This window comes from Lipophrys pholis, assembly GCF_963383615.2.
Source record: "Lipophrys pholis genome assembly, chromosome: 6".
NCBI lineage: Eukaryota > Metazoa > Chordata > Actinopteri > Blenniiformes > Blenniidae > Lipophrys > Lipophrys pholis.
The window spans coordinates 28,972,869-28,987,768 of NC_137629.1; the positions used below are offsets into that span (position 1 = coordinate 28,972,869).

Sequence of the window (14,900 nt, forward strand, 5' to 3'; positions counted from 1 at the left end):
TGCTCAAACATTCTGCAGGAGAACTGCAACCCCGGAAGTTAAAACATTTACAAACAGAAAATTAAAAGAAAACACAATAATGGATGGAGTAAAGAGCTGACATTGACCTAGAAACTTAAAAAAAAAAAAGAAAAAAAGGGAGGTGAAGACACAGTACTCACCATATTTGTGCACCATGGTGTGGCCAACTCGGAAAGTCATAGGAATGATTTGTTTTGTTTAGTTTTTTTGGGAGGAGAGTGGCGAGAGAAGTTAAATCTCGGGGTGGTTTTGCGGAGCCTGAACTGTCTGTCGCTCCTTCTTCACACAACAAGTGAGATCCAGAGTTGAACTGCGGACGCAGGGACGGACACTCCCAGTCCGCTGCGGCGGTCAGCTGCGGCTCCACACCCACTCGGCTCTGGATGTCACAGGCACTGCCTGTTTACTTCCACTCAACTTTCCACAAGTTTGAGGGCAACGAGAGATCAGAGCGTGACATGTTCCTCCTCCTCCTCCTCCTCTTCCTCCTCCTCCTCCTCCTCCTCACAGTCACGCCTCGCCTCTGTGATGTGGCTGCTGCAGCACGTGCGTTCATACTTTTTTTTTTTTTTTTTGGGGCATGCAATCTGCACAAGAGATGGTTTAGTGCTCCGTTACGTCATTGATGGTGGTCGTTATTCTGTTTTTTTAACAACAGTTGGCTGATTTTTAAGATCGTTAATAAACTGCACATCTTCACTTTTTTTTGTCGTGTCCGCCATCTAGTGGTGGGATCGCGGTAGTGCAGGAAATTCAGATTTCAAGGCAGTATTATATCTGCAATTTCTTTTTCAATCCAAAATGATTTATCTAAAAATGAATGAAGGGATGATTTAATATGTTTATTATATTTTGTTTTTGCAATACTACACAATTTTGGCACAAATTAAACAACACGAAAGGACAACTTAAAGTAATTGTCCCTCTGAGTAATGCTTAGCACCGTCTCCTCACAGTGAGAATATCCCTGGTTCAAATCCAGGATTTGGGGGAGTATTTCACTGCTCAGTTTGCGTGGTCTCAATGAGTTTTCGTTCATCCATTCATCTTCCAAGCACAGATAGATAGTCACACACAATCACAATCACACCTTTGGGCATATGTTTGACCAGTGGTGTCAAAAATATTTGAGTCCAGCGGCTACATACTGCCCAATTTCATCTTGAGTGGATCAGACCAGTAAAATACTACTATAAAGACTTTTACATTTAAACCTTAAATGTTTTCTTTGATGTAATGCAGAATATACGTGGTGAAAATGTCTGTATTTTTGCAAAAACCCACACAATTCCCATCAAAAATGACTACGAAATCAACATATAGCCAATTTTAATGAAACTTCATTGCGATTTTTACATTTTGCCTGGTGGTTTGATCAGATTATTTATTATGTTATGGTTATGGCCCATGGGCTTTATGTTTGACACCCATGCTTCCCAGTCGTTACCTGACCACAAATGACAATAATCAACTAGTTTTTCGCTCATCATCCAAAATTTTTCTCCAGACATTTTGAGAAACAGTACACAGGTACAGGTTAAACAGGAATCATCTTCACTATTCTCACCTTTTTGGATTAGAGGATTAAATGCACTGACACAGGATAAAGTATAAAATGGTTTTAATGCTTTTGGCTCAGGTTACAGTCTTTGTCGTAATAGAAACATCAGGATTTTCTTTTATTCACTCAAAACAATCAAATGAAAAGTTAATTGTGACACAATATACATACTGACGGAACACATTACAGGGTATATGACACATACAAAGTGTTCAACATTAAAAACCGATAAAGAAGAACCATGGCTCTATGTGGCATTCATATGTGGAAAATGTCCAAAACGCATCAAATATATATATATATATATATTTTTTTTTTTTTAAAGTTGATTTTTCAACTCCAGATGAGCTCATTATAATGCATTCAGAACAGATGACACAAAAGGCAGCTACTTCGTAGCTGAACATAGGTTTACTGATTACACTGTTCTTTTAATTACAAGCTGCTTGTGAAGAAAACGTCAAGAGGCTGCAGGGTAACCAGGAGCAACTTTTTTTTTTTTTTTCCAATCTAGTTTGGCCTTTCTACAAAAGAATTACTTACAAAGGGAACTTGGCTCATGTTTTGTCACAGTCACAATGTCATTATATTTATGTCTCTTGGCGGCAGGAGAGCTGAAGTTAACAAGCGGACCAGCCACAGTCTGTCCAGCCTCTCAGTGGAGCCGTCGAACTAGAAACAGCAGAACGTCTCAGGATAAGTTATTATTATGGAAAGTTGGTCCATTTTCTATACCATTCTATCCTGTTCAGGGTGCTCTGGAGTCTGTTCTCACAAAAAAACAAGTTTACATCATCAAAGAGAAATTCGTACATTTTCATACAAAATGCAATTCTTTTTAAAAGATTCCTCCTGGTGAAAAAAGTGTCACAACACTTAACGTTTCAGCTTTTACATATCCATCTTTGATGCTGATGATACCTTCCAGTAGTGAACTTTTACTGCAGCATTGGCTCAGGTTTAAGTTTTGTGCAATGTCCAACACTCTACTAAATAAATTAACAACCGCAGTTAGTTTAATTTCCACTGGACTGAAGACAAACCCGAGGCACAGCGGCTGAAACGCCTAAAGTCCTCACATAAAACCTTTGAACAACTCACTTCAGTATGAGAAGACAATCATAGCATATTCAGGGAAACACGTGTTCACAGCCAACGAAAAAATGGTGTGAGACTGCCACCCAGTGGCATCAAATTATATTAGATTCACATTTTTTTTTAAATATCTGTAAAAACAGCATTTTCAGTGTAATGGCTGAACGTGTGGCAGTTCACAGCAGCTCCATTTCTCCCTGAATTCGACCGGAGCCGATGCGCCTCAACCTTCTGCTGGCTGAGGCATCTACCCAGTGGGCAAGAAGGGATACAGCTCCTGCACTGCAGGACTGTGTCTTTGCTCCTCTGTGAAAAGTGAAGAAAACACATAAATATGACTCCCTGTGAGTGGCTTTTAAATGTTCAAGCATTCAGTTTGAAATACAGAAATATATTGCACACCAATTTACAACAATGCTGATATCCCAACTGATTTTGTTTAAAGAAAGTTGCATAAAGTTTGTAAAACTGCAAAAACATTTAACAAAATTGTTAGTGAAGTAGAGTAAAAAAACAACAACTGAGCAATCTCGGGTTAGAAAGTGAGTAAATAAAGTAAATTTCACTCTCAGGCTGTTTCCCACCACCAATTAGACGAGAACGAAAAACAAACACTGACCTCTTCTGTGGCACAAACACTGTGTTTTCCTGTCACAAACAGTGAGGGTGGGTGAGTAAACTTCATTATTTTTTTTTTCTTTCATGCAACTCACAATTTAGTGCCTCAGTTCATCTTACCACTGGAAGATGTAGAGTATAATCATTATCACGGCCGACGCGACGTCCACCGAAATCCAGATTGTTCTGTATTTGTGAGGCGCCTGAAACACACAGCGAACAACCCGGGAGTCCAAACAAACACGTCAGCTTTCAACCACAATCTCATGATGTTTCGTTTTATCCTGGATAGTGGTGTGAACGTGTAGGCGTGTGTGTGTATAATCCCACCATGGTCCAGTCGGGCTGGTGAACATTTTTCAGGAGGTTGCAGGAGTTGGTGGTGACGGAGCTGGCCCCGGCACACCACAGCAGGGAGAAGAGCCAGCGCTCATTAACCACCCACAGATTCACAGAAATGTTCTCCTTCCGAAGTTCCCTGTCAAACACAAACCCAGCAAGCGGGATTATTGGAGATTATCTTTTAAGTGGAGGCCAAGAATGTTGAAGGATTTTTTTTTTTTTCGCTGGGTGTGAGCAGAAGTGACGGGATTAGGGTGATGATGATGATGATGATGATGATGATGATGATGATGATGATGATGATAATAGCTTTGGAGGGAAAAGTTTGCTGAGGACGGAGCTGCTGGACGGGAGGAGAGGAAGGTCAATGAGGAGGTTCATGGATGTGGGAGCGAGAAAAGACGTGCGTGTGACTGAGGCGAGGCTACAGGAGGCAGAGAAACAAATGATGGAAGCAGAAGAACGGAGAGAAGACCATACATGCTGAAGTTCACATGAAAAAACTACAGTAATGGCTTCCTAATACACAGTTTTTCTTCCCAACTTTCATCCCAGGTCGGCGCATCCTGTCAACACCACTCCTGGGGAGGGACACCGTCTGAATTTCATCTCCTCCAGGTCGAAGTCTCACCCCTGCTACACAAACCTTTTTTTTCCCTCTTTATTTTGAAGGGATAACATTGGTGTACCGTTTTATATTCGTGTGTGTGTGTGTGTGTGTGTGTGTGTGTGTGTGTGTGTGTGTGTGTGTGTGTGTGTGTGTGTGTGTGTGTGTGTGTGTGTGTGTGTGTGTGTGTGTGTGTGTGTGTGTGTGTGTGTGTGTGTGTGTTTTCCTCACCTGATTTTTCCAAAGCTCAGTTTGCTGTATTTCAGGTTTAGGTGCTTTCCGCCCCCTTTACGCATGTCGTCTTCATTGTTGTAGATCTGGGTGAAGCCTGGTGCCGTCAGGTTTACATATTCTCTGGAGTCTGGAGGAAGCCAGAAAACCTGTGGAACCAAACGTTCTGAGAAACATGCCTCGCCGTATCAATTTAAACCAATAAAAATAAAAAATAAATAAAAAAAAGAAGGATTCCACTCACCAAGTTTGGGTTGATGGTAGAGTTCAAGATGGCGTCGACCGTGTCCACTGTGTCGTTTTGCGGGTCTGGACTGTAGAGGTCAAACAACACTGAGATGTTGTGCTCCTCGGCGAGCTCAAGCAGCTGAAGCAAAGAGGGTATCGTCTGAATCCGGGCTGTTTCCTTCTCTTCCTCGGACAGCCCGGACACGGTGTGGAAAGGATCCGTCTGCAGGGGCACATAACACAACGGCGTGTCGGTAAAAAGCTGCGTGACACGCACCAAGGTCGCCTGGTGACCATGGGAGGACGTCATGTGAGCACTGGCCTCACCTCCAGGAACCATTCACCTGCATTCAGACTCTGCAGCTCCTCCAAGGTCAGGTCGGCGCTTCGGCTCGACGTCTTGTTGGGGAACTTCTCTTTGACGTTTGTTGTTCTCTGCAGGGAGCCGTTGTTTTGATCGTGCAGCAAGAAGGGAATCCGATCTTTACTAAGGTTCAAAAATTGTGTTAAAAAAACAAAACAAAACAACAATATTAAGATCCTGGTTTAGTTTGCTTCTGCGGCACTGATCTCAAAGGACACAGGGACAGTTGGTATGCTCATCAAGCCATTGCATAAAACCGGTGAAAGTATGACCGAACAACATCGACAGTATATTTGTGTTTATATTGTGGAATAAGCAAAAATACTGGGAAATTAAAGTATCTGGATTATTTGGTCAAAACAGGGAAAAGGTTGAGTGTCAAATGTTTGATGCTTCTTATTCTTAGAGGTTTGTCATCTTAGAAATGTAGCATGAGTGGAGCTGAAGAAGTTCCATCCATCCATCCATCCATCCATCCATCCATCCATCCATCCATCCATCCATCCATCCATCCATCCATCCATCCATCCATCCATCCATCCATCCATCCATCCATCCATCCGTCCGTCCGTCCGTCCGTCCATCCACAATAAAGCTTTAATTAAAGTAATTTTTTACAGAAAAATAACAATTCATACTATTTATGATATTTTCGAGAAAGAGAGTGAATTTTAATGTCAAAATAAATGACCTTTCTTGTAATTTCATCATAGTTTTAATAACTGCTGAACAAGCTATATTGTAAATGACTAAATTACTAAAATGTGTTCAAATCCCTCTCATCTGCTTTTCTCTTCCATTCCACTGGGCGTCCTTTTACTGTTACAAACAAAACAAAATCCCAGTATTGTCTAGAAATGTGTGTATTTGTGATTAAAATGAATATTCATGGCATTTAACAAAACAGGATATTATTGTTATCAAAAAAATGTTTTTCTGTGCACTTAATTTTCCTCCTTACAATAATCTAATTTATTTGGCCTGTAATTGAATCTCACTCAAAATTCTTTATTCTCCACTGGGTTTGTGGAGTTATCGTGTTGCTTGCAGTCATGGAAATATACCAACGCAGCCCCATAATGCCATCAGCCACTCCAGAAATGTGCTTTACCTGAGCTGCACGTCTGTCTCAAAGGCGGCCACGCCACACGCGATGCTCCTGTTGAACGACATCATGGTGTTCTCCGGGGCCAGCTGAACACATTGAGGACAGATGGGGGGGGGGGGGGGGGGGGTGAGTGCCCTACATACCCCTAAAGCTGCGTGAACACACTCAACCCGGCACCTCGTGTTGGACTGAGCCTGCTGGCTCCGCAGCAGTGAAGCAAACCAACAAGGTCGGGGCAGTACAGCATATGGGCCGATCACATAACTGGACATTTGCTCACCCCTGAGTCAGGGGTACGGGATTTTCACCAAAAATAAATCACATTAAATGTCACATCAGAATGAAAGATAAAAATCTATACAGAACCCATTCATCGATTTATATGTTGAACATTTCAACCCCCAAAAGCTGAAAATATCTCGTGTTTTCCTCTGACTGGCGTCAACTTGTGATTGTTTGGTAAAAAAAAGAAAAAAGAGGAAGTTACCAGATTCGGTCATTTGCCTGATGAAGGTTTGAACCTGTTTTGATTCCGTCTAAACGTTATTATTCAACTTGTCATCTGCTTTTGCTTGAGGTAAAACTGGAACTTAGGAATTATTAATTTTGGCTCATGGTATTACGAGCAGTGGCAGCCTGCCAATTCTAATTGTTCACTAACTGGAATATAACAAATAGGTCACAAAATCTTGAATATCCGCCATTGACTCAACAACGGTCACAGTCTCAACAGTGGGTGCTCCTGCCAAACGTGTGGCACTGGAGGTAAAACGAGCCGCTCACCATCGGAGCGCCTCTGTGACCAATCAGCTTGGGTTTTTGGGGTATTTCGTCATCGTCGATGAGGCAGGGCGACTGAATGAAGAGGGGACACAGGAAGATGGTGGCTGACACTACCAGAAACACCACGGCGATCAGGAGCTTCGAGCCTGGAGACAACAACACACAGTGTGTTTCCCGTGGGTCTGATGAAGATCTGGGCACACGACTCTTAATGCCCGATATATTATTTGTACAGTGTAGTCATTTCCTGTCGTTCATGCTGATTTTGTGATGAAGTCTGAGACACAGACCTTTCCTGGCCTTGTGGAAGCTGCAGAAAACAAACAAGCTCAGCAGAGTCAAAGCTCCAACGGCACCAAACTGCAGAAAGGGAGCCGTGGCCTGCGAAGAGGGCGACACAGACGTTCAGAAATACATGAGAATAAAAAAGAAAGGAACCACCCTCACACACATTTCATCTAACTATACCTGGAGAGACAGCGAGACAGTCGGCCATTCATGTTCCCACTGGAGGCTGACTCCAGTGACGCCGAAAACCACGAACGTCACCCCCAAACATATGAAGATCTTTGCAGAGAAATGTTGAATCCGGAATTCAGTAACTTTTCAGCACACACACAAAAACAACAACAACAACCTGGTTTTAAAGTGAAATACCTTGTGCAGACAGTGCAAGTCGAGTTTCTCGCGCAAGGCAACTTGGAACAAAGCGAAAAGCTGCAATGAAAGGTGAAGATAATAAAACGTGAACACGTGACAATGGATTTTTATTCTTCTGCTTCACCAGTCAGTGAATCTGCTGTTATCTCTTTTGTTCAGTCCGGTCACACACCTTCTTCCCCACATCATGTCTCTGTGTCTGTCCCGTCAAGCTGCTCTGTTTATATTTTGTTTTATAAAATATCCATGCAAAAATGATTGTCTTTTCTTTCATCAGCTGCACTTCACATTTCTCTTGAATTTAGAAAAGCACATGGCCGACCATTCAATCCATCCACTTTCTATACTGCGTTGTCCAGCGTGGGTTAAGCCCAGGTAGAGCATGCAAACTCCACACGGAAACACCTCCAGGCCCAGCCGCACACCACTTTAACCTTAAATCTGCATTTCCTCTCAAATCAAAAAACAAACCCATTTAAAAAAAGTGTATAGAAACAAAATATGTGAGCTTCTTCGCTTCCAACTTCTGGAAACAGATTAAACTTTACAATGATTAAAGGTTTATTTACTTATCGGGCCTCTCCCATGGCAATATGGTGTAATATCCTGCAGTTCTGCTGTCATGTCATTGGCACTTTATTCTCACCAGCAGCAGAACGCAGTAGCTGGTTATCACTGCAGAAACGACAATCAGCACCATGAACCAGTTCACCCACAGTTTCAGCTGATGGAAGCCCTTCCTGATAATAGAACGACGAGAGGGCAGCGCAGGGTTAACAGAGGAAAAGTCAACAATAAAGACCCAAAGAAAAGCAATAACAAAGGGAAAGCGAGGATTCTGCGGCTTTTGTGCTTGATTCAATGTGAGCCGGGTGGGGGTGTGCGCGCCTGTGATCACTCACCAGTTCACATCGTCTCGATCATTAAACGTAACCAGACAAATATACATCCAGGACAGGGAGAGCAGGGACACCACAGAGAGCACTGTAAACCACCAGCAAGCATGCTGAAATACCAGAACAGGTAGATTATTATTATTATTATACATTTTGAGCATTATGCAACGAAAAACTTGACTTTTCTGAATGAAATGATGTGAAATGCGTTGGTATATGTGTTGATTTTTAATAGAATTAACGCGAAAACGGAACAAATCTAACTCTTTCCTTCAGGACTAACTTCTTAAACTGCACCGTGTCGCAACAATCCAACACAAACAGCTCCTTTGTTAGCGCTCCCCATTGATGCCAGCTCCACCTTTCATTCGCATGCTCCATTAGGCTGAAAAGTAAATATTCTTCACCTTTGAGAATCCTGGTTCCTGATAAGCCCCAAACAAACCTGTTAGTACATGTGAGTTGATTTCTTCTTTGTTTGTTTTTTGGCAAGCAAGTTTATTTTCGTCGTTTCACTGTTCAACTTGACATTTGACAGTTTCTTTGTTAAATGCATCCTTATGTGAAGTGCTATTGGCAAGTTTTTTTAAGTTTCTCTGGTGGGATGTAAAGCCACGGTCACGAGGGTTTGTAAAGGCTAAGCTCAGGGAAAGTACAGAGGACGTGACAAAAAAATATTTGCGCAGAAATTTGAAAAGGATTATGTAACTATTATTACACATTCCTGGAGAGTTTAGGAAAAGAAAAGCATGTCGGACTCATCTGAAAACCCCTACGATCTGAGATAACATGTGCATTAGTGGTAAAACTTTAATACTTGCGCACAAATACGGCTGAAATACTCACTCTTTCTCTTCTATCCGAGTTCCTCCAGTGGCAGCTGTATACACCCCTGCTGCAAACTCGGCAGCAGTTCTGAGACATCACTTCTACTCATTCACCGCCCAGGAAAAGCAGATTTTCTTCAGTCTGGACACCTGATACTTGCAGCCGCAGGTCAGATGAGTTGATGCTTTCTCTGGATACAGTGGGAAGGACTGGTCTCATTCACATCACAGAACCTGTCGGGAGGGAGGGGGAAGACGACTCTGTCAGAAAGTAAATGAGGGTGGTGTGGTAGTTTCTTTGCGTATTAAGGCAATCCTGGCTCAATAAGCCTCTCAATGGAATGACTGTGCGAAGGGAGTGGAGGGGGGGGGGGGGGGCATTGCCATTGCGAGCACTTACAATGGCCTGCAGCATGGGGGTATTGAGGGTAGTGCACAGGCTGGCTTCTGCAACACAAACAGCCCCAGTGACAGGCACGGCCAAGCACAGAGAGCGGATCGGGGAAACAAACAGGGTGCAAGGTATAACAACATTTTATTGTGGAGGCGGTTAAACTTCCATAAATATCCGTATCGAAGGGTTCAAGCCAGGAAGCAGGTCATAGCAGGACTTTACTCGACGTGTTTCAACCTATTCTTAAGTTGTGCCAAGTTTCTCTCCCCTCTCTCTCTGACAGAGACAACAAGGGAAATCTCACCTGTTATCTTGCACCCACCAAGAGGGTGCGTTGAGCAATCCAGGTTCTGTTGTAAAAAAAAAAAAATCCCCTTCCAACCCACTCTTCCTTGTCAGACTTGATTTGAATTGGGGTTTCTGCCAGCCATCTCCTCGCTTCGTTTGTTCGTTTTGTTTCTGTAGTCGAAGATTTCAGCTCAAATAATCAAGTTCAAAGTCAGAAAAGAAGATCTCAAACACGTCGAGCGATTTAAGGTCGTTTAAATCATTAAGACCTTGGAAGATGACTCTGTACAAACATTTGTCTTGAAATGAAAGGATTATGTCTGCGTCTTTGGGCAGGTTTGAATGTTACCGACAATGAAGCTTGAGAAACTTTGTCTCGTTGCACAAAGACAAACACACGGAAACTTGAGCGGAATGTTGAATATCATCTGTGAAATATGAGCAAAAGCACTGGCAACAGGCAGAGGAAAATGAAAGAAAATTGTCCCCATTCCAATTAAAGAACAATAAATACTTCCTCATGCTTGAGTGCCTGGCAACAGTGTCCTTCTCATGCCCCAATTTAATTTTCAGCAATAACATTTCATAGTATTTATGCTTTATATTTGTACTTCACTCTAAATAAAATCAGTTTAAACTGAAGCATATCATTATGACAGCTTAAATAGACACATATAAAATAAATGGCCTGCACATGTTTTACTGTTTAGCAGATTACAGACACACCCAGATGATTTGTTTAGCCGTGCAGCATCTATGCCTTGACTGTGTAAACTAATCAGGTGCAGAAGTGAAGCTCATTTTTATCATTTAATACAAACTGATGAGACCTAAACATTCTGCTGACTTTAATCTAAATAGTATGTGTATTCAGAAGCATACTGGTGGGGAAAAAAAATGTAAACAGCTTTTCACTCTCACACTCCTGTAGTTTATCAAGCAGGTTTTTTTTTTTTAAAAAGGGTTTGAATTCGCTTTGAGTTGCTTTTCAAAGTTTCTCACACAAGAAAATCCTTGAATAAAATCTATTAGAAAAAAAAACTTTTTTCTTTAGAAAAAAAAACCTTCAGTGTTGTTAATTTCAGAATTCCCCCACTCTTAAACATAAAATCATAAATCCCAGACCTTAACAAAAAATATAAATCCTACACTTATGCATTGTATTTCTAATTGTGTAAAAAAAATAAATTAAGTGACTAAAATGTGCATATAACTTTTCTCATCTTATCTCTTGCATACATTGGACAAAGACTTTGACACGAATAAAGAAATCAAGAAATGGAAGGCTTATATCATTTGCAATGTTATCTAAAATTCACACCCGGAACAGAAACGTTATTTTGGTATTTGGCCAAGATCCGTCATGTACTTTCACGGATCACCTCTAACTTTTAAAGGGGTTTTCACTGACCTAACAGGGTGAGAATTAGGTGAGAATCTGTCCTGTAGATTTTGACGCAATCCTTAAAAACCTATAAAATGAAATCCTGATCCCGGATTTAAATCATAATGGAAACTTCAATGGCTTAATATCGACCTGTGGTGAAAATTTCAACAAAATCCTTGCAATAGTTTTGACATAATCTCTTAACAGACCTGCAGACAAACAGATAAATATACACTGAAGATTTTATTACGTCCGCAGGGGACGGGATTAGTCCAGATTAATCTTCTCTTTGCTTTTTTTTTTTTTTTTACTTCACCTTTAAAGTGAAACAATGAGCTGTTATAATAATCTATCTATCTATCTATCTATCTATCTATCTATCTATCTATCTATCTATCTATCTATCTATCTATCTATCTATCTATCTATCTATCTATCTATCTATCTATCTATCTATCTATCTATCTATCTATCTATCTATCTATCTATCTATCTATGAAAAAGACTCACCATCACGTCTGCCTGGCAGCTCACCCGGACGCACTTCTGATGAAAACCTCTCTGTTCTCTCCTTTTCTCACAACCTGATGTGAATATGAATGGATCCACATGAATGGCGTTGGAATGAGGAGGAGGAGGAGGAGGAGGAGGAGAGAGCGAGAGAGAGAGAGAGAGAGAGAGAGAGAGAGAGAGCTAGAGAGAGAGCTAGAGAGAGAGAGAGAGAGAGAGCTAGAGAGAGAGCTAGAGAGAGAGCTAGAGAGAGAGAGAGAGAGAGAGCTAGAGAGAGAGCTAGAGAGAGAGAGAGAGAGAGAGAGAGAGAGAGAGAGAGCTAGAGAGAGAGAGAGAGAGCTAGAGAGAGAGCTAGAGAGAGAGCTAGAGAGAGAGAGAGAGAGAGCTAGAGAGAGAGCTAGAGAGAGAGAGCGAGAGAGAGAGAGCGAGAGAGAGAGAGCGAGAGAGAGAGAGAGAGCTAGAGAGAGAGAGAGAGAGAGCTAGAGAGAGAGCTAGAGAGAGAGCTAGAGAGAGAGAGAGAGAGAGCTAGAGAGAGAGAGCGAGAGAGAGAGAGCGAGAGAGAGAGAGAGCGAGAGAGAGAGAGAGAGAGAGAGAGAGAGAGAGAGAGAGAGAGAGAGAGAGAGAGAGAGAGAGAGAGAGAGAGAGCGAGAGAGAAAGAGAGTTTATGAGCTCCAGTTAAACTCAGGGAGGTGAGAAAAAGTTAAACCTGTGGCTTCGGGGTCAAAAGTTTTCTCGGGTCCCCATTGTGAGAAATGACATTAAAAATTCCAAAGAGAAAAAAAAATCTCTTTCCCACATGAATACTTTTAATACCTGATCAAATACAAAAAGAAAAACGAAACCTTCCGCTTCAGGAGTTTCATTCTGAGTCGTTGAGGTTTGTCTCTAAAAATTACTCCAAAGAGGAACTAGAGGGGATATGGAGGAAACTCGTATGTTCATTTTGGCGTTTTGAACTTTATGATTAGTGTCTTTTTAAGTGACACATATAGTTTGAAATATGTCAGCAAGGTTAAAACCCTCTTTCCCCGCTAATTGTTGCTCATGAATTCCTCAGGTGGGGCAGGTGGGGCAACTACAGCTGAATAAATGCTTAGGTGTGTTTTATTTTTTAATGGTGTGTCTCCCTTCTTTCTTTGTCCAGCCCGCCTTGCTCATAGTCAGCTTTACTGGGTGGATGCATGATGGATGGATGGATGGAGGAATGGATGGATTATCCCATTCATTCACTTTCTATACAGCTTTGTCCAACTCAGTAAGTGTGAAGGGGCCGCCGAAGCATTCCTGACACTGTCCACACAACAAAATAACAATTATAAAATAAATGTGCTTTTCCTGCTTATGTTGCAACCAGAAAGTTAATTCTAATTTAATTCTTATAGCTCTTTTAGCCACATATACAGTTGTGTATGTGTGGGAGAGAGAGAGAGAGAGAGAGAGAGAGAGAGAGAGAGAGAGAACAAACAAAAACCTTTAAGAAATAAGGTTTTGATATTTATGATTTTTCTTGGCGGGGATACTTTAAGGGTTAAATGACACATTTTGCAGGCAAACAAACCCCAATAAAATGTTTTAATAATGCGTTTTTTTCCTATTTATAATAGATTAATTGCATTAAATAATTTCAAACAAAAACATTTAAAGAAACATCCTATCATAATGGGTAATAATAATTTAAAAAAAAAATTTTAAATAGATAAAAAAATGTATGGTAAATAATATGATCATGGATCGTGGGTTCAAGTATGACCCAGGGCCTTTCTGTGTGGAGTTTGCATGTTCTCCCTGTGTGTGAGTGTGTGTGTGTGTGTGTGTGTGTGTGTGTGTGTGTGTGTGTGTGTGTGTGTGTGTGTGTGTGTGTGTGTGTGTGTGTGTGTGTGTCTGGTTCCCCAGGTACTTTGTCTTCCTCCTTCCTGGATAATATGATCAAACTGTAATCTGTGTATTTAATGAGCCTGAAGCTGAACAAATCAGCCTTGAACAAACAGAACACACCTCACACACCCACTGGACAGTGATTTTACCTTTGCCTCCATTTCTGCCTCCACCATCTTTGGCGGATGGACTTCAGTTGACTGTGATGTGACGAGCTTCCCTGTTCTCGGCTGGAATGTTCTCATTAACATCATGTTGTCATCATCCTGGACCACGATGTCCACCTCCTGACCTCCACCACCTTCATCACTCCCAAAGCCGACGCGTCTTCACCTCAACATTTTCTCGCATCACACTTGTGTTTTAGAAGAGTTAACGTATTCTCTTAACCCCTGGCCCGTTCATCTGTCCGTGAGTGTTAGTACGAGTATTTGAAGCTGCCACTTCTCCATGGGACTCGCAGTTTTGTTTTCCTGATGCTAGTTTTACTCTCAATCTTGTTTCCCTCAAGATAGTTCGGTTCTCAACCTTGGAGCAACTTTGTTTAGGCGAGGAAGTTCACCTGAGGGGTCCCCTTGAGACGTATGGCGTCAGTCTGTCCTTGTTGTTTTTTTAGTACGTACATGTATTTCTTTTTGTCTGCGTTAAAGAAAAAAAAGAAAATATCAACCCAACAGTATTTAAGTAAATGAATTATTGTCGAAGCGCACTTCTCGTATCTGAATCTGAAACTTTGTTGTTGGTTTGAACAACTTGACGCAAATGAAACTACTCATCTCATGAGTCATGTCTGATGTGACATAATGTATTTCATTTTTTTCCAAATAATTAAACTCAATGCTCAGGTATGCACTTCAGGCTGTGGTTTCATTTCCATTTAACTGCTCAGTAAAACTTGCCCGGGCATGAAATCTGCAGTCGAGTCTCAGTGAAGAGTGAAGTTACTGTTTGGAAGAGATTTTAGAGCTGGTACAGTTTATCCACCAATATCATGGTGAGCTTAGACAACCGCCCCCCAAAAAATTGGCCCCATAGGACAATGAATGTTATTTTTCACTGCCATGGAATTCTTTTTAAATGGTATGAAAACTTTTTCCTATTTAAA

The 14,900-nt window shown here is 41.5% G+C and overlaps 2 protein-coding genes and 1 long non-coding RNA gene across 3 annotated transcripts in view; 1 reads left to right on the forward strand and 2 right to left on the reverse strand.

Annotated features, from left to right (window-relative positions):
* dlg3 (discs, large homolog 3) overlaps window positions 1-446 on the reverse strand; it is an 87,893-nt gene extending 87,447 nt beyond the window's left edge. Inside the window, exon 1 of the mRNA XM_080465599.1 lies at window positions 162-446. Coding sequence (XP_080321725.1) covers window positions 162-201 — 40 coding nt within the window. The 5' untranslated portion in view covers window positions 202-446. The remainder of the gene's footprint in view (window positions 1-161) is intronic.
* Window positions 447-1,903: 1,457 nt separating this feature from the next.
* gdpd2 (glycerophosphodiester phosphodiesterase domain containing 2) lies at window positions 1,904-11,995 on the reverse strand. Its single transcript, XM_080465060.1, has 16 exons — window positions 11,921-11,995; window positions 9,361-9,575; window positions 8,521-8,624; window positions 8,265-8,358; window positions 7,616-7,675; window positions 7,427-7,525; window positions 7,249-7,339; window positions 6,959-7,104; window positions 6,179-6,261; window positions 5,031-5,190; window positions 4,720-4,926; window positions 4,476-4,624; window positions 3,626-3,773; window positions 3,416-3,498; window positions 3,297-3,325; window positions 1,904-2,983 (listed from the first exon to the last, which is right to left on the reverse strand). The coding sequence occupies exons 2-16, from the start codon at window positions 9,436-9,438 to the stop codon at window positions 2,925-2,927; spliced, it is 1,590 nt and encodes a 529-aa protein (XP_080321186.1). The 5' UTR covers window positions 9,439-9,575; window positions 11,921-11,995; the 3' UTR covers window positions 1,904-2,924.
* On the forward strand, window positions 8,610-14,646 carry LOC308110640. Its single transcript, XR_013935402.1, has 5 exons — window positions 8,610-8,641; window positions 8,899-8,971; window positions 9,380-9,510; window positions 13,065-13,175; window positions 13,992-14,646. It is a non-coding gene; the product is annotated as an uncharacterized lncRNA (long non-coding RNA).
* The last annotated feature ends 254 nt before the right edge of the window (window positions 14,647-14,900 follow it).